General features: G+C 39.1%; 1 protein-coding gene across 2 annotated transcripts; it reads left to right on the plus strand.

The window, feature by feature from the left end:
* Positions 1-2,214: 2,214 nt before the first annotated feature.
* LOC148880301 (myosin-4 protein (DUF641)) lies at positions 2,215-25,206 on the plus strand. Of its 2 annotated transcripts, XM_088962170.1 has the most exons (4): positions 2,215-2,565; positions 3,505-3,554; positions 17,602-17,711; positions 23,610-25,206. In XM_088962170.1, the coding sequence occupies exon 4, from the start codon at positions 23,678-23,680 to the stop codon at positions 24,944-24,946; it is 1,269 nt and encodes a 422-aa protein (XP_088818296.1). In that variant the 5' UTR covers positions 2,215-2,565; positions 3,505-3,554; positions 17,602-17,711; positions 23,610-23,677; the 3' UTR covers positions 24,947-25,206. The 2 variants fall into 2 exon arrangements, with proteins under 2 accessions (XP_088818296.1, XP_088818295.1); XM_088962169.1 differs by lacking the exon at positions 17,602-17,711 and having other exon boundaries at positions 2,217-2,565.
* The last annotated feature ends 1,800 nt before the right edge of the window (positions 25,207-27,006 follow it).

A 27,006-nucleotide genomic window follows, 5' to 3' on the forward strand; every position in this document is an offset into this window, starting at 1 on the left:
ACCAGACCCCTGACCGGTTCATTCTCGGGGTCAGGTTTAAAAACCTTGCAATAAATATTAATTTTTTATAAAACAATAGTAAAATAATTAAAAAATTAAAAAAATATATTTTAAATATTTAAAATTATTATTTTATTGATACAAACATTAAAACTTTATAAAAATTAAAAAATTAAGTAAAATAATTAATATTTTAGATCATATAGCTGAAATGCAACTACAAGAATTTCATAGATAAAACCGAAGGTGTATCTACTGTTTATCTTACATCACATGGCATTTGACCCCTACTCCTTGAAGCATGGGATAAAAAATAAACCGTGGACGGGACGTATCTACAAGTTTTTCCCGTTGACAATATATTGGAGTGTGGACGGGGGACCTATCCACGCTATATTGTGGTGAGGACCGTCCACACCCAATCGGATGAGTATTCATCCTGTGGATGGGAGATGAACGTGGTACCGAACACCAAGGTTCAAAATATCAATACACTCGTCACGCCGGTAGGGGCGTATTGGGCGAATTGATATTATTTTTTTTAATTTTTTTTTGAAACCGGTTCAGGGGGCCAGTTTAGGGCTCCTCCACCCTTGAACCGGTCAGACCCCCGATACACCCACTATAGGTAAGGTTGCAACTTGGGTTGGATTGGCCCGAACCTAACCCTAACCCAACCCGAAAAGTTGGGTTGGATTGGGTCGGGTTAATGTTCGAGTAAGGGTTGAAATTCATGAACCCGACTTTACTTTTGGTTGGGTTAGGGTTGACCCCTTAGCCAACCCGACCCAAACAAAACTTGACTCTATAGTACATGTCAAATATAAATATATGTTATATGTAATATATAATATACATTGATTTGTTTAGATGCATTATATTTGTATAGCCCCCGCCACATAGTATCATGTATTTCTTTTAAGATAATCACTTCACTTTATCCTAATGAGAAAGACTAAAACCTTAATAATATTATTTTATGTTTTTTAAAAATTTTATTCTTCATCTCCTCTATGTTGTTTGCTGCCCAAGAAAGATCTATCATAAGTCATAACTCATAATAAACTATAGTCATTTCTAACATTTGTTTTTTTTGAATTTTGTACTAAAAGAACAAAAAAAAAAGGTCAACAAACAAATACTAATGAAACATAGGATTAATATATGTAGTGAAAGTTGAGTTAAGATTTAAAATTGAGAAAATTTATGAGATTTTAAAGGATGTGAAGAAGGTTGAGTTGAGCCCAACCCAACCCAACCCAAAATTGGGTTGGTCGGGTTAGGTTAGGGTTAGGGTTGGAGTTTAAAAGTTAGGGTTGGGCTAGGGTTGGCCTCAACCTGACCTAACCCGACCCGACTTGCAACCCTAACTATAGGGGCATATCGGAGTAGTCCCGAAATGATATGTATCGGCCGATACGTATACGTATCGATACTTTGAACCTTGCCGAACACCGCCTTTGTTGATTGTTAGAAACATTAGGATTAACATTAGTCAAATTTCAAATATTAAAGGTACACTTACCCAATTAGCCAAACCATAAGGTTGAATACAAATACAAATATGTAGAATGCAAAACTTTATATTTTAGATTATTTTATATGTATTTACATTGTACATATTTGCATTTATACTGCTTTCAAACTGAGCCTAACAGTAGTTTAAGAAATTTATCCAATGCTTAATAATTGGTGTGGGACTGATTTGGACCCGACTCCTCTCATTCACATTCATTTGGGACAGGGAGGGCTGAACGAGGGGGCGTTTGGAGATGGGCTTCACAATTGGAAAAATCCGAAAAAACCCGAATCAGCTGTCAATCAATCGTTTGGTGACCGACTGACCGTTTGGGAGGGCTTTGGACGCAACTTCCCTCACATTCCAAGCTGGTCCCCACACAGAATTCATAAAAGTATTGTTTGGTAAAACTCCAAATCAGCTGTCAAACAGGACCGTAAGCTGCTACTCTGGTCTGGAACACAGGAGCTTACCAACCACGTCAATCAATGCAACTCACCTTCAAGGCTCCAAAGCAGAAGCTGTCCCAAACGGGCTCTTGAATGTCTGTCCACTTCAGCCTCTTCGAAGAATAGTTTATCCGGAGCGTTTGAAAGCAGCTGAATGACTGAATTTTTAGATCATTTCTCCAAACGGGCCCTTAGTTCATATACATTCGTATCAAGTATATGTAACGTATAAAAATCACAACAATCATGCCAATTGGCATGTTTGAAACTATGGGGTGTACAGTGTACTGTAACCCCCACAATAAAACAAGAATTGCTACTGGCACATGGAAAGAAGATATGGAGACAGTCAGCAATTATTAAAGCTGGGAACTAAACCACGCCAAGTCCCTTTTTCAGATTCCCTCTCTTGACTCCTCCCTTCTGGCCCTCTGCCTTCTTTTCCTCTAAACCTCTCCCCACTTTGCTTCTTCCCCTTTGTCCACGGCAACTGAGGAATTCCGGATGTGCTGCAACTATGCTTTAGAACGCGGAAGATTGAAATAGTGAGAAACAGTGACGTTATCTAGCTACCTGAAACGAAACCCTAAATTTCGGGTAAGCATCTCTCTCTCTCTCTCTCTCCTCCCTCCAGGAGTTCTTTACCTCACTAAAGTAATCCGCTTCCGCTTCTGCTCCTTTTTTAGCCATGTATAGCCCACTCAAACTGGGGTTATGATCTAATTTGCAAATCGTCACTATAACGGCTTTGCATCTCGAAAGATCACATTTTTTTTTTTATGTCTTAGAAGAGCCTATGAACCATTGGTAGAGGGGAGTTCCTCAAGAGTGGTTTTCAGGTTTTCTAATATTCATTTCAAACGTAAAGGCTAGAGTAATTTATTTTGGGAAAGAATGTTTAACTTTAAGGGTTGGTTTAATGGTTAATTAGTGCAATGCGGAAAAAAAGGGGATTGGTATTTTGTTACCGAAATGCATTTTCAGTACCCAACCCAATGGACAAATATGAAGTCATCATTTTTCTAATAATTAATGGTACTTTTACTAAAAGGTGTATCGTATTTTGTAATAGCTGTTTTAGCAATTTGTTGCAGATGATCCAGAACCGATCATCCGTATTTTATTGGGTGAAACATTTTTGAGTTGCAACATATTTTTGATCGTAGCAAAAGATCTCATTAGATTGTCCTGATTTTTGGTGATAAAAAAGAAAAAAAAATCCTGGCTCTTGATTCCATTCGGGGCTCATTTGAAATTTGATGAATTCACTGTACACTCACAGCCGGTTTTATTATATGCAGTGATACTTTATAGGATAATATAATCTTGAGTTGCAATTTATGTACCAAAAATTTATACCAGCTTGTCTGGAGTTTGATGGTGAAAAAGGAAAAAGAATATATCCTCTGATGTTCAATACTTCAATTCTATTTGAGATTCGTTTGAAATTTGAAAAATTCACTTTTTTTTTTTTGATAAATTTCATGTGCCTTATAAATATGATGGTTTACCTAACCAAGTTTATTTTGGCTGCAGGGTATTATGGTTGCTGGATATTTTCCATTTGTAGCATGCAGACAATATAGGCAAGTGTTTCTTTCATATCTTTTCCTATACCTTTTTTTTTTTGTATGTGCGACACAAAGGAATTATATATTGTTCTTCATATATATGCTATGAAATGGCTGATTGCACAAATACATAGCACATATTGGATTGATTTTGATTTGTCTGCACTGTGGAGACAGATAGTCAAATACCCATCGTTTCTGAACTTTAACTCATTATACCATGACCACACCAGATGTTATCGTCACTTGTTAATTAAATCTAGTCTCTCTCACAGTCTTACTCTCTCTCTCTCTCTCTCTCTCTCTCTCTCACCCCCCCTCATACACACAGTGCACTTGATCTTGAATTCCCCTTTGAACTCGTGTATCCTTTAGGAACAAGGGTTATGCAACCATCTGATGGTTATGCATAATCGTAGTCACCTTGCCTGATTAAACAAGAACTGAGAAGAGCCATACTAAAAGTACTTGAAAGCAGAATGATTCAAACACCTTCCATTAGTTGATACTTATAAGGCGTTTGTAAGCAACAGTCCTAGTTTGCATTCCCCTTTGAACTCATGTATCCTTTGGGAACATATCTGAATGTCTAGGGTTATGCAACCATCTGATGGTTTTGCATAATCATATTCACCTTGCCTGATTAAACAAGAACTGAGAACAGCCATGCTAAAAGTACTTGAAAGTAGAAGGATTCAAACACCTTCCATTTGTTGATACTTATAAGGTGCTTGTAAGTAAGCAACAGTTCTAGTTTTTTGTTCTTCCTGCTTCCATTCTCCCATTTCTTGCTCAGCGATGATGTTAAATGAGTTCAACTAATGGAAAGCATATAAGAAACTCTAGCATTTGGTTGTGGATGGTATAAACAGCCTTATCCTAGGCCTGAAAAATCACACACCAACTTAGACCTAAAAAACCCTATAAGGTAAGAGAACTAGGCAAGTCATTGGCTTATTTTGAAGTTCTACATGTTTGACATTGGTATGATACCTTTTTTTGGAGTATCCATTGTAACAAAGAAGAGTTATCATGGATGCCTATTGTGTTACTTGGGTCTACATAGATGCTTGTATGTTTAAGAACAACTAGATTGAAACACTATGTTTGCTTAGGAATATGTAGGAAAGACAATTTTATTAGAGCAGAAGCTTAGGATGTTTGCTGAGTTATTGGATTTTCTGAAGCCCACGTTGCCCAGAAATACAACCCAACAGGGGGTGGGTGTGTGGGTGAATTGGGTTTTTGTAAAATGAGGTGGCTTTGTGCAAATTAATGCAACCTAATGCTTACAATACACTACTGAAGTAAATGTAATAAAATAGATACCAACTGCAATTGAATACTAAAAACTTACAACACAGTGTTCAGTAAATAAGAAGTGATAAATGCAAATAAGCAATTAAATGCAAGTGGACTGAACACACACATGCGCGCACCAGGTCTATGTCCTCTCTTCAAGCAACCCCCCTCTTAGAATTTGTGGCACTCTTTTCAATCAAAACTTGCATCAGCTAGTTGATCCAGTGCTAGCCACACCATACATACACTAGGTAGTTGATTCAGTGCTAGCCACACCATACACCCCCTATTTTTCTCACAGGAACTTTTTTGTAAACTATCTAGTTGATCTAGTGCTATCCACACTACAAAGGTAGTTCAACCTTTGTTTTTTACTTCATAAATCTCAAATACAATCTACAAATGGCAGGAATAAGAATCCCAAACGTATTGAATAGGCAAATACAACTTAAAGACAAGGAACAGAGCAAAGCTAGTGCTCAAAGACTCATTTCAAATTCAAATCCATTTCCCTTTTCCTTTGTTTTTCATAATCTTTTTCAGCAAATCATAAAGGTATTTATAGAGAAAGACCTGATGACCGTTGGAGTGTGAATCAGAGCATTAAATGCATTTCTTCCCGTTTAAAATAGAGCATTGAATGCAGTTTTTCTGCTTAAAAAATTAGCCGTTGAGTATTTGTTGACGATGGGGATTTCCCTTCTCAACTTGGGGTTGTCTTTATTTTCTGGTTTGTTCCAATGATACACAGTGTTGACTTCTAGCAAAGTGGGGGTGACTCATTGGGAGCTTGTCAATTTTCCAGAAAGAAGGGAGGTCCCAGTAACACTTGGGGTCATCTCCAATTTTTCGGAAAATACTTGGTTCAAACCAAAGGCTTTGGAGCAATGTCCCCTCATTCAAGGGGTGCATCTCATCCCACAATCTAGAAACTTAGCAGTTTTAAGTTTTAATAGTTTGCTTCCCTTGTTCAAATCAATCCAAACTGATCCCAATTTCATTGTAACTTGACTTTGAAATATTCTAATGATTGTGAGAGGTGAGTCTTGTACTCTAGGGTCTGATGAAATCATAGTTGTCAAGGTGTTGCCTAGGCGACTAGGCGCCTCACCCAAATGCCTCGACTTTCAGCAACTAGGCGCCCGCCTAGGCGATTGAGTGCCTGCCTAGGAGACAAATGACAAGGTGGACGCCTTTTATAATATCATTTATATTGCTGTATTTTATTAATGTGTGTTAATACATTTTATTATATGCTATATGTATCAATTATACTTTGTTTTAATGTTTTACTATTGAAATTTAAAAGATCAAAGGGTTTTGAGAAGAGAAAAAGAAAGAAAGAAAGAAATAAAAGAAAGAGGAAGGAAAGAGGAAAGAAAGTGAAAAGAAAGAATAGAATAATAAAGTTATTTTTTCTATTCTCTCTCTCTAATTAAATAAAACAGAAACTCCATCCTTGTTTTTTTTTCTATTCTACTTTCCATCTTGAATATTTATCATATAAAGTTGATAACCATCCTTAGCTGCTAATTAATATGAATTTTCTCTTTTACATACTTATTATAGTAGTATTATTTTTGAAAATAATGAAATTAATATATGTAAAAGATTTTTATCTTTTAGATGTGATGATTTGCCACATTTTTAGAGGAAATTTAATGTTCTTAATAAAGAGAATTGCTATTTTTTCAATTAACGTACATGCTGTCGCCTAGGCGACTAGGCACCCTAGTGTCGCCTAGAATCACCTAGACGCCTTGAAAACTATGGATGAAATCAAAACTGAGGCTTTGGTGCTTGCAGGTGTTCTTTATACATCAAATGAAAGATAAGGCCTATTCTAAATCCCTGATTTGTAGTCTAATTGCTCTTTTTCAAGCTTTGGCCAATTCTAGTGTTCTGAGCATCATCCAGAACAAGTTCTTAGGCAGATCATTTGATTAAAGGTGTTTTAATCCACTTGAACTCTAAATGGCCGCAAAAAGCTATTTTCAAACTGTTTTAGTGGTTTAGATAAGCCTTGTTCAAAGAGAAAGAGAAGAAGAGGAAGAAGAAAGTTATCGAACTAGAGAGTTTAAACCCTCCTAGTCAACCATAATCTCTATTATACTAAAATAAGGGTACAAAGTCAAATATACCCCTACTTAAGTATGGGACAAGAGAAATAAAAAACAAATCAGAATTGCCACATCACTACACTACTTAAACTATAATGAAAAGACTAAGTTACCCTTACTCGACCAACTCTAAACTCCCTCTTAAGTTGGAGAATATATGTCATATAATCCCAACTTGTTACATATATAGTTCACTCTCCCTGAACTCAAACATTTTGTGAACAAGTCTGCCCATTGATCACCTGAACTCATGTGTTTTGTGAACAAGCCTTTAGCCTGTCAATCCCTAGTTTGTCGCTACTAGTTATGACTATATCATCCACATAAACCCCTAATATAATCGTTTCGGTTTCAGAATCATAGCTGAACATTGAGTGATCGACTTGACATTGTTTCATTCTGAAAATTTTCACTTCACTGAATTTCCCAAACCAAGCACGATGAGACTGTTTCAGCCCATAAATTGCCTTTTCGAGTCTACACACTTTACCATCCTCCCCCTAAGCAACAAGCCCTGATGGTTGCTCCCTGTAGACCTCTAAAAGATCACCGTGAAGGAAGGCGTTTTTAATGTTAAGTTGAAACAAAGGCCAATCATACATAACTGGCAAGGAAATCAAGACATGAACTGAACCAATTTAGGCAACAAGAGAGAAGGTCTCCATATAATCCACTCGATACAATTGAGAGTAACCCTTAGCAACTAGATGGGCTTTCAACTATTCCACACTACCATCTGGTAAATATTTAATAGTTATATCAGTGATTTAAAAGGCGCACCTAGGCGCACAGGCAAGGCGCATTTTGGGGTATGCGCCTCGCCCAGGTCCTAGGCACACCCCTTTCAAAAGGCGCACGCCCGATGCGCCTCAGCCCAGGCCTGCGCCTTTTTAAATTTTTGCGTTTTTTTGCTGATTTTTGAGTCTAACGACTGGGCCAGGGGCTCCACCCACGACCCCTAACCACTCCCCTCGAGGCAAGCCCGAACAAGTCTATGTTAGGGTCTTAAATTCTTATATTTCACACAAAAAATAAATTTTATAGTTTAATTTGCTTTTAAGAAGATATTTTATTAAGATGAATGAATGGACAACATTACCAAATAGGGGGTTCTTGAAGTTTCGGCGAGCGAGTGAAAGCCCCCGGCCCAGCGAAAAGGGAAGAAGTAGCAAATTTTCGAAAGGCGCACTCCTGGGCTAAGGCGCAAGGTGCACCAGGCATGCGCCTAGGACCTGGGCGAGGCGTCTACCCTAAAATGCACCTCGCCTGAGCGCCTAGAGGCGTGCCTTTTTAAATCACTGCAATGTGTACACTTCCTAGTAGTGTGCCCTCTTCCTCTACCACAGCCTCCCCCTGAGTCACGACCTCCACCGCTTCCACTACCACAACCAAATATGGGACTACCACAGCCTCCTCGAAATGCATGTCCTCCCCCTCTATTTCCATGTCCACCTCCTCTTGCTACAACAAACACTAATCTGTTAGAAGTTGTGGTACTCTTTGTGGGTCCTTGGGAAATCCTACGGAGCCGAGCAAATACTTTCTCAAGTGTAGGGAGAGCAGAACCTCCCTTTGTGCTCTAATTGGTTCATATTCTGATTTCAGCCCTACTAAAAACCTGGTTACATCAAGTTGCTCATGTTGTTGCTGAATTTTGACATTTGAAGTGAGGGGGTGATGGACATTAAGTTCATTCCTGAGGTTCCTCATACTGGCATAATACTTTTCAAAGGTTTGATTTCCTTACTGTAAATTGAAGTACTCCTAATAGAGCTGATATACTCTTGTGGTATTGTCCTGTCTAGAATAAAATTTCTTTACATGTTCCCATATTTCCATGGCTGTATCTAAGAACATAAAGTTTGCACTTTATCTTGGGTTCCGTACAGTTCCATAACCATGTCATGATTTGGGCATCCTCTTGTTCCCAATCATCAAACCCTGGAGAGTCAACTAATAGTTTGTCCTCCTCCATATGTTTCACCTTCCTCTTGGCCTTGAGAAAAACCTTCATTGACTTGGCCCATGGAACATAATTTTCACCATTAAGTTTAATTGATGTCATGTGCACACCTAAATAGTCTGAGGGGATCACCACATTGGATTTCTGATCACCACCATCATCTCGGTTGCTGCCATTCTGTTCTCAATACACTAAATTTCTCCTAGTTCTGAATTATCAACCAACAAAAATGATTTCTGCTATTCAATCAACACTGTGCAATCTGCACATCACCTTATGGCACTGTCTCAACCAATCAACATAAAAAAACACTAACATATACCACCATTTAGACACATTCGGCCATCTCCTTCATAAAAAAAAAACTGATTTCTCACATCACCATTAAAACATAAACAAAGAAAAATCCCCTCTTGAAACTGCTCAGTAGAGGGTCTGTAACACAACAAACACCACCACACAACCACTAGGTCTGTCACTCATGGTGATAGCAATTTGAGAACTACTCACCTAGGGCTGCCATACCTTACTAACACCTGTAATGGGGATTGCGGCAGTCCTGGATCACCAACAAAGGGTTGCCGCAGCCTTCTACCTGTGTAACTGAGATCACACCTCAGAGAAAAGGAGGAAAGAAGAGAAGAGATAGCAGGTCCAGGAACTTGAGATCACAACCTCCTTCTAGTTTATTTAGTGCTCTGATACCATGTTTTAGTGGTTCAGATAAGTCCTGTTCAAAGAGAAGACGAAGAAGAAGAAAGCTGTCGAACTAGAGTGTACTAAGGTACCCTTACTCGACCAACTCTAACACAAACAATCGGTACCAACAACTCATGGTGTGATTGTTATCATCAAATACATAGAGATGTGACCCAAAGGTCAACAGCTCATATGATGAATCATGTGTAGTTAACCCGGTTTATGTGGTGGGTGGAAGAAATGATTTGTTGCTTTTCCTTTCTAACCAAATAGTTTCTTTTCGCAGCTTATAGTGAATATGTAATTCTAGTATGTGCATAGTTATCTTGATGGTAAGTTGTAAGAAATCTTCCTAAGGGAAGGTTTAATAATATTGTGTTTTCATGGGATTAATCTGGGGTTGCGAAGGGGTCATTGCTGTGTGCGATGGTAAATCTCAAGCTGATAAGTATGGGGAAGATGGTGTAGAGAACATTGATGTGGGCCCCATAGCTGTGGTCCCACTCTGTCCGTAGGGTAGAATGTATTTAGTCACAACTGTGGTTATTTTGCTATTCTGTTATTTCTAGTTTCAGTTTTATATTGTTTGTTATTTGTTAGCAGTTATGATGTAAACACCAAGGGCAGATATGTCCTTTCATGTAACTAGCATAACCTATATATATTAACTTAAAGTGGCAGCGACAAAATATTGACATTCAGTTATTCTCCTCAAAATCTGTGTTCTACTGCTCTTTCACCACTTTTTTTTCTACTTCACTTTCTCTTCTCATTGAACCTGAAATCTCTTAGTGGTTAAGACTGAATAGTAGTCTTGAAAACCTACATGGTATCAGAGCCAAGTTAAGGTTTTTCATGTGAGTCTAATACCAGCCGACCACATGAGAATTCCCTAGGACTGAAAGTTGAAAAGGAGGAGCTCGCAGACTGATTCTTGGAGATCGCCGAATCGTGTTTCTCTCTACTCTAGGGTTTGAAAGTGATCTGCGGCAAGCCCTAGTGTTTGATTGAACCCTGTGATCTACCTAGAGCTACTCTTAAGTTTATTGGTAGGTCTGATCAGATTCTAGGGTTTCTTATTAACCCTACTGCAAGCTCATCTATACAGTTTGGCTGTGCGACTGAATTGCTTCCTTTCAGGACTGATTAAAACTCTATTGCAAGCTCATCTATATAGTTTGGACTGTGCGACTGAATTGCTTCCTTTCAGGACTGATTAAAACCCTAACTTTCCCTAGCATATCAGTTTTTTTTTTTTTTTTAAACCTGTTCTCAGAGTTCTAAGGGAGTTAGAGATCTACGGACAACTACTGTTGTGTTGGCTAGTTGGTTTCAGATTAGAATTATTTCGGTTTTATGCACATACACTGAGAATACAGATCAGGCCTATACTGTTTTGATTGTGATTGGTGATTCAAGTGCTATTTTGAGACTTGACAGAAATGAAGTCTAAAATTCAGGCAGAAGGCAGTCTTGGGAACATCAGTTATGGTGGTATTTCTGAGATGGGTGGTCAGATTACGACCGTAAAGTTTGATGGATCAAACTATTTGGAATGGGCCCAATCAGCCATGATGGTTATTGGTGGAAGAGGTAAATTAGGGTACCTCCTGGGAGATATGAAAGAACCTCCAAGGGAGACCCGTCATATACCAAGTGGATGCGAGAAAACTACTTGGTTATGACATGGTTGTGTAATTCTATGCAGCCTCATATTAGCCGGAATTATTTGTGGGCAAAGACAGCTAAGGAGATATGGGATGTTATGAAAGAAACTTACTCCCAACCCCTTAATGTTGCCAGAGCATATGAATTGAAATGTGAAGTGAACACCCTTAAACAAGGAGAGAAACCGGTGTCGGTCTACTTCTCTACCTTGAAGTCCCTGTGGCACGAGATTGATCACTTAGAAACTCTTGAGTGGGAGAGTCCCAAAGATGCTCAGACCCATAGAAAGTACATCGAGACAAACAAAGTGTGTTCCTGACGGGACTGAACTCAGAATATGATATTGTGAGGCAACAAATTTTGACTAGAGACAGTGTGACTCTCTCTCAGGCTTACTCATTTGTATACAGTGAAGAGACCAGAAGGAAGGTTATGATGCAACCCACATCAGCCTTTGTAGCGACTACACCAAAATCAGGGGGTGATTTAGAGAAGGATAGGAGGAAGGAAGACAAGAAGGATGTAGCATGTGAACATTGTAAGAAACCCAAACATACAAAAGAGACATGTTGGAAACTGCATCCCCACTTGATTCCTGCGAAGTTAAGAAACAAGAAGGCCACTGCTCATGTAGCCATGAACATTGATTCAACATCCTCATCTGGCACAAAAGGAACATCTTTGGAGACCTTAGCTGCAGTTTGGGCTGCCCTAATACAACTAGAAAAGGAGGTTGGAAATTCAGCTCAGCCACCGCAACCTCCATCAGCCCCTGTCACATCTGCCTTCACCCATTCAAGTACTCGAGCTTTAGCCTATCATGCCTTAGCTCCAGGTACTACTGAACCCTGTTGGGTAATAGACTCAGGTGCATCTGATCACATGACTAACTTGCCTTCATTGTTTACTACTTACCATTTGTCTTCTGGTAGGGATAAGGTATCTACTGTTGATGGCTCCCTGGTTCTTATTTCTAGGAAGGGTGACATCAAGCTTTCAGATACTATCTCCCTATCATCCGTTTTGCATGTTCCTAAGCTTGATACTAACATTCTTTCAGTTAGTAGTATTATCAAGCATATGAATTGCTCAATAACCTTCTTCCCTGACCAATGTGTTTTTCAGGACTTGGAGACGCAAAAGGTGATTGGGATTGGTCGTGAGACGAATGGGATCTATCTGCTCGGGGAGCGGTTCCGTCAGGGAGAGTCAGTAGAGAAGTTGCCTTTTGTTTCTCAGAGTGTGAGTCCGGTTATGTTTTGGCATAACCGATTAGGTCATTTGTCTTTTCGATCTTTACAGAGTCTGTTTCCTACTTTATTTGAGTCTATTGAGTTGTCTCAGCTACAGTGTGAAAGTTGTGAGTTTGCTAAGCATTGTAGAAAGCCTTATTTATTGAATAATAAAAGGAGTGATAATTCTTTTGATATTGTGCATACTGACGTTTGGGGGCCTTATCATATCCTTTCCATGGGTGGGTATAGATATTTTTTGTTATTTGTTGATGACCATACCCGTTTTTCTTGGGTTTATCTCATGCGTTCACGAGATGAGGTACCTTCCCTGACCCAAAATTTTCACCAAATGATCCCAACCCAGTTTGATGCCAAGATCAAAGTTCTTAATTTTGATAACGCAAAGGAATACTGCTAAATCATTGACATCTTATCTTCTTCATCATGGGGTTATCCACCAGAGCTCTTGCTCTCATACACCTCAGCAGAATGGAGTTGCCGAGAGGAAGAATAGGCACATTTTGGAAGTGGCTAGAAGCCTCATGTTTACTTCCAATGTCCCTATTCGCTTCTGGGGGGATGCTATCCTCACGACAGTATACCTTATTAATCGTGACCCTTACTAGGTCCTTGATATGCAATCTCCTTTTTTGCTTCTACACCCACGTGAGGACTTGTTTTCTATTCCCCTTAAGACATTCGGTTGCACTTGCTTTGTTCAGCTTCTCGGACCCCATCCCTCCAAGTTCGAACCCAAAGCCTCCAAATGCATCTTCCTTGGTTATGCATAAACTCAAAAGGGTTATTGCTGTTATGATCCTGTCTCTGGGAGGAAATTTAACTCCATGGATGTCACTTTCTTTGAGGGGACACCTTATTATCCTCGGGTTGCCCCTCGGGGGGAGAGTAGTGAGAGTGGGGGTTTGAGTTCTTGTCTCCAGGGGGAGAGCAATGAGAGTGGGGTAGTTCCTTTACCTATTCCATTGGGTGATGAGAGGTGCAATGGTGAGGGTGGTCAGAGGGATCGGGAGTTGAGGGTTTATCACAGGCGGTGCAGGCAGGTTGATCCTGATCATCAGCAGTCTAGACTAGCTCCAATCTCATATGCATCTCTAGGTCCAGATACTTCAGTCCCAGAGCCCATAGAGACTTCCCCTACAGATTGGCCTTCCAATTGCAGTCCGTAAAGGGAAACGACATTGTACCACATCCACAACCCACTGTATTTCCCATTTTTTATCCTATGATCGCCTATCTCCTACCTACAGGTCCTACCTTAGCTCCATTTCCAATGTCCCTATTCCAAGAACAGTGCAAGAAGCCCTATCCGTCCCTGAATGGAAAGATGCAATGCAAATTGAGATGGATGCCCTGTTGAAAAACAACACCTGGGAGGTAGTTGATTTGCCAAAAGGAAAGAAACCAGTTGGATGCAGATGGGTATTTACGGTGAAGCATAATGCAGATGGATCTATTGAGAGGTATAAAGCTCGGTTAGTTGCAAGAGGGTTTACACAGGCTTATGGCATAGATTACTTGGAAACATTTGCACCGGTAGCCAATATGACTACTATTCGAGTTCTATTGTCCCTTGCAGCAAGTCACACTTGGCCTTTATACCAAATGGACGTGAAAAATGCCTTTTTGAATGGAGATCTGTAGGAAGAAGCTTACATGCGTTTGCCTCTTGGATTCTATGATGCAGAAATAGGTAAGAAGGTCTGTCGGCTCAACAAAGCTTTGTATGGTTTGAAACAATCACCTAGGGCTTGGTTCGATAGATTCAGACTAGCACTTGTGAAGTTTGGATATGTACAGGCCCAGTCAGATCATACCCTATTCATCAAGAGGATGGAGTCCTCTATGACACTATTGGCCGTATATGTTGATGATATTGTGGTCACAAGGAATGATAGCCATGAGATTGAGTCTCTTAAACAACTTCTTCACCAAGAATTTGAGGTGAAGGACTTTGGTATACTCCGGTATTTTTTGGGTATTGAGGTTGCTAGATCCAAACAGGGGATCTTTATATCTCAGAGGAAATATGTCCTAGACCTATTGGAAGAAACTGGAAAGTTAGGTGTCAAGCCTGCAGATACACCAATTGAACAGAATCACAGGATTAGTGCCGAGAGTGGGGAGCTTCTTGAAGACAAAGTTATGTTCCAGCAACTGGTAGGAAAGCTCCTATATCTCTGCCTCACTCGGCCAGATATTACTTATGCTATTAGTGTTGTCAGCCAGTACATGCATTCTCCTAGAACCACACATCTTCTTGCGGCAGAAAGAATCTTAGCCTATTTGAAGAGATGCCCAAGTAAGGGTATATTTTTCAAGAACAACAATCACATGAAGGTGGAGGTCTATACTGATGCAGATTGGGCTGGGAGTGTTGATGACAGAAGGTCTACCTCAGGATATTGTGCCATTGTGGGAGGAAACCTTGTCTCCTGGAGAAGTAAGAAACAAAGTGTTGTCTCCCTGTCAAGTGCTGAAGCAGAATACAGGTCCATGGCCAATGGAGTGGCTGAAATCCTATGGCTAAGATCTCTACTTGAGGAGTTGGGTATTGAGAATGAGAAGCCCCTAATGCTGTACTGTGATAATCAAGCCGCCATTAATATAGCACATAATCCAATACAGCATGACAAAACCAAACACATTGAAGTTGACCGCCATTTTGTGCGAGAGAGGGTCTCATCTCAAGAAGTATGCCTCCCTTACATCACATCCAGTATGCAACTAGTAGACATTCTCACTAAAGCCGTATCAAGAAAGAAGCTAGAGGCGGATCTATCTAAGTTGGGAATGATGAACATATACTCCCAACTTGAAGGGGAGTGTAGAGAACATTGACGTGGGCCCCACAGCTGTGGTCCCACTCTGTCCGTAGGGTAGAATATATTTAGTCACAGCTGTGGTTATTTTGCTATTCTGTTATTTCTAGTTTCTGTTTTATATTGTTTGTTGTTTGTTAGCAGTTATGGTGTAAACACCAAGGGCAGTTATGTCCTTTCATGTAACTAGCATAACCTATATATATTAACTTAAAGTGGCGGCGGAAGAATATTGACATTCTGTTCTCCTCAAAATCTGTGTTCTACTGCTCTTTCATCACTCTTTCTTCTAATTCTTCTTCACTTTCTCTTCTCATCGAACCTGAAATCTCTTAGTGGTCAAGACTGAATAGCAGTCTTGAAAACCTACAGATGGGTTTGAGTCTGAGACTGGCCACTTTATGTGAAAAGTGTTAAGAGTTTAGGTCTGTATCCAGTCTACCCTTTTCAAGACTCCAAATAGCTGGGACTAACATTGGGTAACGGGATCCTAATATATGCATGTCAACTTCTTTTATTCATTTAGCAAGAGTTAGCAAGAGTTTAGGTCTGTATCCAGTCTACCCTTGTGTCTTAAGATTGATACAAGCTCATTACTTTGTATTATTTAATAACTAATATATATTTGCAAGAGGTTATAAGGATCTGTTTCTCTGGCAATGAGATCCTATTCTGGTAAGACCTTTTGCATGGAGATACTACCTTGAAAGATTGTTATCCTAACCCTTATTCCCTTTCCTCGTACAAGAAAGAACTTATCTCCATTTATTTTTATTTTATTTTTTGTGGAGCTCTTCTTTTGGGGGTAGTTGGGATCTTGAATTTCGAAGAGGTCTTGGGGAAGTGGGTTCAGATTTATCATTGCTCTTTTGAATACTCTAGGAGTGTTCTTGGATTATTTACTTTTGGATAATTGTATTTGGACTGTATCTCCTTCAGTTTTTTTTTTTTTTTAATTATTTGTTCTTGTTTCTTCTGTATACTTTCACATTTTCCCACCTCCATCCAGTCTTTTCCAGTTAAAGAAGTGTGAGTGGACCCATGCCCCCCAAAATATGGTCTTTTTGTTGAGAGATTACTCTTGGGAAAATTAATACTTGTGACATTCTTCAGAAAATGATATGAAATTGGTATTTATTTCCCCATATATGCTTTCTTTGTAGTGCAAGTGCAGAGAGCCAGAGACTACTCACAATATGTTAATTCCTGTTTATTTGGAAGTGTTTTTCTTCTCTTATTGCAAGTGAACACCTCTGCAAGATGTAGCTAGTCTTTTCAATCATGGTTTCCCTGTGTTGCCTACCAAGAGGGAGAGAATAATGTGGATGTACGCAAGAGCAGTGGTTCTCTGGACTATAATGGAGGAAAGAAATGCTAGGTTCTTCAAAGGGCAAAGTTCAATTATGAAGGTGGCGATTTGGATTAAACCATGGATGTGTTTGCCCCACTTTCAATGGATGGCATCTTTAGAGGATGGAGAATGGTGGCTGGATTGCCAATAATCAGAAATGTAATTCATAGGCAGAGTATTTAGGGATGGCAATGGTGCTGTTTTAACACTGAATTCTAGGTCAATTGGTTATGAAGACTTCTAATGGTAGAGTTATTAAGCACTTTACAAGGGCCGATTGGTCAGGAACAATAGCCGGGCATTATGGATCCATAGAGTCCACTAATCAAAATAAAAAAAAGAACCACCAGTCAGAAAAAAAGGGAAAAAGTAAGCCCCCAATAAAAAAGTAAGCCATAGTGTTCACTATGAGTGCCCATGCAACAACATAATGACTTGTAGAAAAGATAATTTGTGCATTTGTTGGCTGTCCTTGAACACTGTTGTTGTCTAGAAGCTTAAGCAAAAAAGTAAGCCATAGTGTTCACTATGAGTGCCCGTACAACAACATAATTCTTCATTAGTGCACCCATTGACTTATGGAGCACCACTTACCTTCATGATATGCAAAGAAGCTTTTGTTGGTCTTGTTAAAAGTTAAAACATGAGATAACAACTATGCACTTGTGCACCTAGATTTTTATTGAATCTATTGTATTTGCTTTCCTTTATATCATAAAGTTTAGTGCATTGACACCAGTGCGCACTGTAGTTTCATCAATCAAAAGCAGTAGCATGGAGATAACAACTATGCACTTGTGCACCTAGATTTTTATTGAATCTATTGCTATTTGCTTTCCTTTATATCATAAGGTTTAGGGCATTGACACCAGTGCACACTGTAGTTTCATCAATCAAAACCAGTAGCGTGGAGATGTAGTAAGAGTGGTGGTTATTTTGAAGGAAGAACTTTAAGCAGTGTAGTCAAGGCAGAAGGGCAACACATTTTGGCCCGGTAAGCCAATGTCTAGGCAAGAGCAATGGATAAACAGATAAATATGTATTTTATTGTGTATGTTTGACACTACTTTTTTTTTCAGTAACAAGAAATAACTTTGTTAAGCTTTCAGAAAAGTCTAATACAACACTACTCTCTAGATGCCTAGAGAAATAGATGGATAGCATCGGGTACAAGTACAGTCACATGTTTGATATATCAGGCACAAGAATTTAAAACTGTCTGTGGACCTTTGCTAAACTATTGCCTGGTTCAATTTGCTGATCTTGGAACCCACCTGAATGAGTGATTCAGATTGGATACTAAATTTCTAACTTCCTTAATGAAGGATCTAAGCATCAAAGGCCCATCTGCCACTGATAGGATCTAATGAAATGCCACTTGGCAGTCTCCTACTATAATGCCATTTCAATCAGCATTAGATGCCAATTTCAACCTTTTAAGTGTGAGTATCTCTGCCCTTAAAGTGTTCTTTTGTCCTGCTGACCCTGAATAGCTCATCAAGATATTCCCTTCATAGTACCCCTACTCCGGACTGTCCCAGATTGCCATGTTCTAGGTACTACCTGCCTATGATTAGAATAGTTTGCCACATTTTTACATCTAAAGATACTAGGCAGGCACTTAAAAACATGCTCAAAATATTTTAATTGGTCAATTGATGAATTCATTTTATTAAAATAAACATGACACACCGGATAATTATCAACAATTTTGAGCTCATATATTTTCTGCATCTATTTCTATTTTATACTTGTATGTTTTTTTTTTTTTTTCTGGAATTTGTTACTCTAAAATATAAATTAGGATCATGTAAACAGATTATGATTGTTTTAATTGAAGAAAAATTATGTGATAACTTATCTTAGGGTCTGTTTGATAAAGGCTGATGAAATGGTTGAATCGATTGGTTTATTGGCCTATGGCTATTGCTTTGTCTCATGGTCAATACTCAATACTTTCTTAGGTGCTCTTTGGTGTGGAAGTACTTTATCATTCCTTAGTTTTTTAATGTAGTTGCTTTATTGAATTCTTATTTTTTTTATTATATTAAATTATTCTATTTGAAATATTGAAACTGTTATATTTAAATGTCTATCTTCTCATGAATATGATGATTTTCCATGTTTTGATATGAAATTATAGTTATTTAATGAATATTATTGTTAATTGTTAGCGTAGATGATTATTGGTAACTATGCAAAATAAGAAATCAGCTTAGGATATGGGGTCTTTTACTTTCAAAACTCATTGCCTAGGCTTGCCTTGCCATCTAGGCTCTCCTTGGTCACCTAGCTTTGCCTTGGTACCTTGAAAACCATGTGCTTGAGTTCATTGTTTTAATTTTTTTTTGATAGGAAACGGTAACTTTCATTAAAGAATTGAAAAGGTTACGGACTTACCACCCACAAAATGGATGGAATATCAAAACAAAATCTTACAAACAAGCCCAAAACAAAGCCTCCCTAGTAGCTCCTTACTTAGCTAAAGTGTCAGCCATTCCATTTGCTGACCTTCATATCCATTTAAAATGCACCCCAATCTCCCTTGCTAAGCTAATAATCTCTCTTAGAGGCTGTCTAAGAGGCCAAACTCCCAAGTTTCCAGATTGCATTCACCCTATTACCAGCTTGGAGTCTGCTTCCACTTCTAATTGCTGCATTCCCATTGTTTCGCCAGTCTCAAACCTAGAAGTAAGGCCATTACTTCTGCCCTTAATGAATCTCCCACCCCAATTGGGCCCGAGTAAAGGGCCAAGACTTTTCCTTGTTTCTGAACACACCCCCGACTCCCGACTGACCTGGATTACCCAAGGAGCTTCCATCAAAGTTTAGCTTCACCCTGAACTGAGGTGGTGGTACCCAACTTTCTTGTACCACAGGGGAGGAAGGAGAGCATACAGCTATAGCACTCCAATTTCTAATTAGGTCAGCTGAGGAGAAGTCCTTGAAGAGACAATGTACTTTCAGCCAATGCATAACCTTGATGGTGACAACCTCAACAAGTGCTTCCTTGGATTTTTCTTGCCCTAGGAAGATCCTATTGTTTCTCTCTTCCCAAATTGATCATAGGATGGCTGCTCTTGTTATTTTCCACATTACCTTGCGTCTTTTCCTTGGTCGTCGGAAGAAGCTAGAGTCAAAAAGGTTCAGCACACCCAAGGGAGGATTCCATCTGCAACCAAACAATGAAGAGAATCAATCCCACAAATAAGAAGCAAAAGGACAAGAAATCAAAAGATGAGTCGCCATCTCACAGTGATGGAAATGAAATGCACTTGGAGTCAAAACTGTCGGTCACATGCACAAATTCTTACTTAACTAGATTTGTAATTAGTCTTTCTAACTTAAACCAATTGGTACATTATTCTTTTTTGGTAGTTAATCAGTCGGTACATCCTTTGCATTGTTGTGATGGAAACTATAAGTGATGCAACAGATTTTTCATTGTGTTGATATTCTAAGGTGCTTAGTATACTATTTACATTGGTTTCCTTAGATTGCTTCAGAACTGAATACTGATTTCCGCAATTCTTAGTAAGACTGTTAAAATTCTTATTCAACATGTACAACTTTCTATGTTTATATTGCTCTTAGATCTGTGTAATTTGTCAATTGTTGTAAAGTAAATCCAGTTCATGCTGAGTAATTTGCATAGTTCTTTGGCTTTCTTTTTAATGATATTTTCGTAACGTTTCTATTAGATTTTATAACATATGGGTTTATAAACTAATTTTTATACCTTAAAATCAACAAATAAAAATTTTGTTTTTTATTAGTTTTACTCTCCAAGGGTCCTTTGGTTGGTATTTTAACTCTTTGACATCTGTGTGACAAGCTTTGAACCTATGTTATATTCCATATATCTCTCTCCTTTTCATACCCATAAACCGTAGTCCTATATCATAAATTATAATCCTATATTATAACTGTATTTCTAGAGAATATAGGTGATATGTAAACTAGAATTCAAGAATCTGGCAACTCCTGTTACTCTGGTCCTCTGCTTTGAAGAAAACTAGATATAAGACAGGGATTTGTAAAGAAGCTTGCAGATGCAATTTGTGGAGGCTAGGTGTATTTGATTTTGTTTTCCATGGTCATCTTTATGCTGTAGAATTGATTTTGCTAATTAGTGAGTATGCTCCAAAGACTTCCTATAATCATTGGCCTTGGAGGCTTTTGATTCCCTTTTGGTCAGTACATTCCTTAGTTATCCCAAATGAATAGCAAGACTCTGAAGATAAGGATCAGTTGATGGTTTGGTTTGAAGGGGAGCCGGAGATTTCTGTAGCTGCAAAGGAGGAGGAGGGTGGAAGTGAAAATAAGGAGAGAACTGATGAGATTTTATCAGGAGAGGAGGAGAGAGATGAAAATATGGAGCTCGAAAAAATTGTCGATAGGGGAGATGGAGGTTGGTAAGTGGTTTGGTTTATGGTTCTTGGGGGGAAAGGCATTTGTTAGAAGAGCTTGTGAATTGAGAGGAGAAATAAGGAAGAGAGAATGAACAAAAATAATAGTAGGGGCAGAGTTGAGAGGCCGATGAATAGTATTTGATATTTAGTTTGTGAAGTTGCTGTATGAGACTTCCTTTTTGTAATTGTTGGTTGTTGAAAGATTAAGCTCAAGGTGTTACCTTACTACCTTAGTAGGGATTTACATGGTTTGACATTTTTTCCCATGTCCATGGAAGATCCCTACAAAACTCACCATTCTCAATTCAACTTTGTACAGCCTTAGTGAGCAAGCTAGTATATATATTCAGAGATTACTGAATTAGGTTTTCTTGAGGTTCCTAATTTGTTTGCAACCAGGAATCCAAGAATGAAACATTTATTGAAAATACCACTACCATAGTTGTCAAGGCGACTAGGTGGGGCATCCAGGCACCTGGGCAACGCCTAGGCGATGGAATCTATAAATATGTTAATCTATAGATTTCTATACTTCGACCTAAACTATTTTATAAGTTTAGGAACTAGGAAGGGAGTAGGTTCGGCTGTTAAAAATATTAAGTGCAGGAAGCCTGGAACTAGGAAGGGGAGGAGAATAGGGGCGGAGCCCCTGTTTTCTCGAAAAATAAAAGAACCGAAGCTGGGAAGAAGGAGGTGTATAGGGGTGGAGCCCCTGTTTTTTAGAAAAAAAGCACTGAAGCTGGATTTAGGCACCCGCCTAAGTCTCTGGGTACAAAACTATAGGCGTTTGGGCGAGGCGAAACTGGAAAACCACCTAGTCACCTAGGCACTATGACCACTATATTCAGAGATTATTGAATTATGTTTTCTTGAAGTTCCTAATTTGTTTGCAACCAAGAATGAAACTTTTATTGAAAATACCACTCTATGGTTGGCATATGGATGAATTTAACATTACCGTTTGGGTTGGGGTTCTGTCCCCTAGACCCTAATGCTCTGATGCCCTGCCATCAATGCACAGATAATGGGTTTTGAGTGTAAGGGTGTAGTACCTCTGTAAAACCTTCATAAAGTACTGGGTTTGTACAATGTTGATTGCAGTGTGTGTTGGGGTCTTTCCTTGTCTCTCTTATTTTGGTGCAAAGACTGAGGCAAGAAGTATACCTGGAAAATGAAATTTTGTTTTTGGCCTGTTTCCTCTGTGGAACTTACTAATAGATCAAAGATAGGCTATACATGAAAATGGTCAACGATCCAGTGCTGTAAGGTGGATATAGGTCTTCCAATCTCAAAACGCCCTCTTTCTAGAATGATCAAGTTTTTCTGCCAAAAAAGTACACGTAGCAGAAGTTGATGCATGGTTACTTGCATGTGGTGATATTATAGTGGAGGTTAGAAATCCCGAGTGAATGGTGATCTCTCATGAAACTTTTATCTGGATCTGACCTAGTCAGAAACATTTTTATCAGGTTTCTGCCTTTGCTTAAAGTTTATGCGACTTAATACTGATTAATAAAGAAGTTTAAGCCACTTCAGGTCATTACTGAAATTATTACTTTAATGTCATGCCGGTTCCAAAAATGGTGTATGCAAACATGCTTTTTTTTGGATATTCTAAAGTGCCTTTATGACCCTCCTTTAGGAGCTGTATTGGTACTGATGGCATTAGGGGCCAGTACCTGTATGTTTTGGTATCAACTTCTTTATTCTTCCCTTTTCTTACCTCTTTTATTGTGATTGGTTCTTTCGTTCTGAAATCCATATGATCAATTGATTATGTCCCTTTTATCTTGGTTTTGTCTCGGTGAGTATGTACGCCTTCATGATCAACTTCGAGTACGTCCATAAAACCTTGTACTGGATTTGTACTTTGTATCACCACATTGACATGGAAAAACTTAGTGGAAAAGTGGGCCATTGGTATGTCTTTTCTGAAAATGTTCTTTGATCTTTGGACAAGCAACATGGGTATTGTAGGGCTGGGAAGATATAAGATGTTCATACCATTTCTCAGGCTTCTTATGCTACAGTAGTATCTTTTGAGTTTGAACATAATATCCCACGCCTTTTATCTCAAGGAAAACAGATTCTTCTGTACTGTATCAGTGTATTGTTCACTAGGAGACGAAAAATTATAAAACATGTAAAACACTAAAACACTCTGCATTTATCTTGTACAACATTGTAAAACTCTCTCTCTCTCTCTCTCTCTCTCTCTCTCTCTCTCCCGCCCTCCTTCCCTCTGTCTGTTTTTTGGGCCGGGGGGTTCAAGTTAGAATCATTGTTCACAAGGAGAGCAAAAATTATAAAACATGAAAAGCACTAAAATACTCTGCATTTATCTTGTACATGTAAAACTCTCTCTCTCTCTCTCTATTTTTTTTGGGGGGGGGGGTTGAAGTTAGAATCATTATCTTGCTTCTTTAAGGCCTTTATCAATCTTAACCGATGGCTTCTGTAATATTTGTGACGGTTTGCAGGTTAAACTTGGTTGGCGTTTTCTCTGAAGAAAACCCAAGCAGCACTTTTACTTACAGAGGAAGCAACTATGCTACCCACAGGATCGAGAGAAACCCAAAACCGTGAGAATAACAATCAGAAGGTCCACCCTCAACCCATGGAAGAGTCCATGAATCAGAACCAGGAAGCTGTGGAAGCCCTGATATCCAAAATTTTCACAAACATTTCTTCCTTAAAATCGGCATACATCCAGCTCCAAGCTGCCCATACTCCTTATGACCCAGACAAGATCCAAGCTGCTGATAAGCTTGTAATTTCAGAACTCAAGAACCTCTCTGAACTGAAGCATTCCCATAGGGAGAACAACCCCAAATCTACCTTGGCTTCTCCTCAGGACTCCCGTTTAGTTGCTGAAATCCAGGAACAGCAGAACCTGTTGAAGACTTACGAGGTTATGGTGAAGAAGTTCCAGTCCCAGCTGCAGACTAAAGATTCTGAAATTCTTCAATTGCAGCGGCAGATAGAAGAATCCAACCAGAAGCGGGTGAAATTGGAGAAGAAACTGAAACTGAGGGGCTTGCCAACAAAAGAGTCTGAAGAATTACAAGCTGATAATGATTTCCTCAACACGGAGCTAACTCCAGATCTCTTCTCATCTGCCGTAGAGGCTGCCTCCAAAGCTATACATGATTTTTCTAAACCGTTGATCAACATGATGAAAGCAGCTGGGTGGGACCTTGATGCAGCTGCAAGTTCAATTGAACCAACAGTGGTTTATGCGAAGAGGGCTCACAAGAAGTATGCGTTTGAATCCCACATATGTCAAAGAATGTTCAGTGGATTTCAGGAAGAAAGTTTCTCCATTAAGCCAGAGAATATTACAGTATCTAAGGAGAGTTTCTTCCATCAGTTCCTGGCTTTGAGGACAATGGATCCCTTAGATATCCTGAGCCAAAACCCAGATTCTGTTTTTGGAAAATTCTGCCGGAGCAAGTATTTGGTTGTTGTTCATCCAAAAATGGAGGCTTCATTCATTGGGAATCTGGATCAGAGGAATTACGTCATAGGTGGTGGGCACCCAAGGACACCTTTCTACCAGGCTTTTCTGAAGCTGGCTAAATCAATCTGGCTTTTGCATAGGTTGGCTTACTCTTTCGATCCCAAAGTTAAGGTCTTTCAAGTCAAAAGGGGAAGCGAGTTCTCAGAAGTTTATATGGAAAGTGTGGTGAAAGATGTGGTTCCAGTTGAAAGTGATCAGAAGCCAAAAGTTGGACTTATGATTATGCCTGGTTTTTGTATTGGTGGTAGTATCATCCAATGCCGGGTTTACCTTTCAGGCATGAAGTGCATTGAATGACTTGCGCTCTATGGTGCATACTTGCATTGGGAATGTGTATGATGTGTGTTGTGTTTCTTTCTCCGTTATATACTTACATGTAATACTATCCCTGCTGGTGTTAGTGCATCTACCAGTCCCAATGGTTCTTGGGAAGCTGCACTTCTTTTTTCTGGTCCACAAATTGTCTTTACCTATGTACAACATTGCACATTTCTTGTAGCGATGATGAATTTCTTAAGCGAAGTATTAATCAAGTTCCTGACATTATATTAGTGATATAGTTGTACTAGTGCCTTAAAGTTAAAAGGTGGTTGATAAAGTTTAGCAATTTCTGCTGGTATCCTGGTCAGCTCAGCAATTTGTGTTGACTCTAAGCTTGATCCATAAACAACTAATCTTTCAATTGTACGAGCAGTAATAAGTGGTTCTCTCTGCTGGGTGGATCATATTTACTTTCATGTAATGTGGGAGTCCATGAGTTGTGCAACAGAGCTATTATTATACAGGCTGGAATGTATAATATTGCAAGTTATAACATCAGCTTTCTGTAAGTGTCTTCTGAAATTGGACAATTGTGGGCTCACATCACATGGTGATGAATCAAGATCCTATTATTCATTTTTTATAGAGCTGTACAGTACAGGCTGGATTATGAGGTTGTTGGTAGGATCACACATACGGATACGGTGAGTTTATTTTTGTCCAATCCCATTTAGAAGCGAACTTCCATGTTTACATGATGAGTGCAGGCAAGAGTCCAAATTCAAGATGGATCAACTATTGGGTTTATATATTAATGCAAGCTTTGGTTTGCGTGTTGATGGGAACATTTTATGGTTTGAACAATGACCCACCTTTGATCGTTGAGTGTTTGACAGGGGACTCGTTTAAATGCTTAACCCTTTTATGCACTTGGTTGAAATATCCCAACTCGCAGGCCATTCATTGAATGGGGTATCTCTGGTAAGTGGTAACTGGTATAGAATTATGATGTGGATAAGTCGGTTCTTCCATTATTTTATTTTCCTTGCTCTTTTTGTGTGGATATACAACATAAAAGACAATTTTCAGAAAAAGAAAAACAACAAAATCTGACATCATGATCGAAAAGGAAATAAAAAAAGTATACATCCATTAAAGAATCAGTACATTTGAAAATAAAACACAAGATTTTTTTGAAAATATTATAAAAACAAATTATTGAGTTTTGGACAGAAAATCTGATGAAATGGATCGTTTGGAGACCACCTGGAATGAAACATGATTTTGTTTCAGATTTCAATTTGAGTTCACCGTTTTCCCCCCTTTTGGAGGCAGGGTTCATCCTGTTTACAAAAATATAGGGTTTTGCGTCTTTCCAAACTGGGCGTTGGGTCATTTGGGGGCTACGATAATCGAATTATTTTTCATGATTCTTGACAACCAGTCCATAACCGACATCCTTTGAGACGAGGACATTGTGGCTTTGTGGGTTCAATTCAAATGCTATTTGCAATCTACAACGATTTCATTTCAACTAGCATCTGAATTCAGAGTTTGGTGAAAATTGGAGGACTTTTAGGACTTGGAAGAGAGAAATGACGACTGAAGAGATGCAAATATGTAATTTGCAGAATTCACTATTCACACCATAAATGCATCCATTCCTGGAACAACATTGGGTTGCAAGTTACAACTTACAACCACTGTTTCCTATGGGATACCGTACCGTATGATGTAGCGACCCATAGATTTGTATTTTTTTGGGATGATGGTTCAGTGCTTCAGATGCTTGATTAGGAGGCATGTGCAATACGGGTGGCGATAAATATCAAAGAACAAGTCGGATAACTACAACCATCCAATCAAGGTGGTCTCTGACTGACGTAGGCCGGGACCCACCTAAACCGGTCCGGCCATGGCCCGTGAGTCCCCTTCGACTGGAACCATCAGCCATGTGCTCTACCTGACTTTTGCCTCACCAATAATCACAGAGACAGACCTCGTGCTCAACTGCGGAAGGAGACACCTCACGTAGGGCGCTTCACTCGCGCCTAACATGTACATCGTAACATGTATTGAGGATATTTCTCGTATTT

The sequence above is a fragment of the Nelumbo lutea genome, chromosome 1, assembly GCF_056320005.1.
Source record: "Nelumbo lutea isolate HS-2025 chromosome 1, American lotus-T2T, whole genome shotgun sequence".
In the NCBI taxonomy this organism is placed as follows: domain Eukaryota; kingdom Viridiplantae; phylum Streptophyta; class Magnoliopsida; order Proteales; family Nelumbonaceae; genus Nelumbo; species Nelumbo lutea.

Excerpts from the sequence above, each read along its gene's own strand:
- LOC148880301 (XM_088962170.1), top strand. The coding sequence starts at position 23,678 with ATGCTACCCACAGGATCGAGAGAAACCCAAAACCGTGAGAATAACAAT.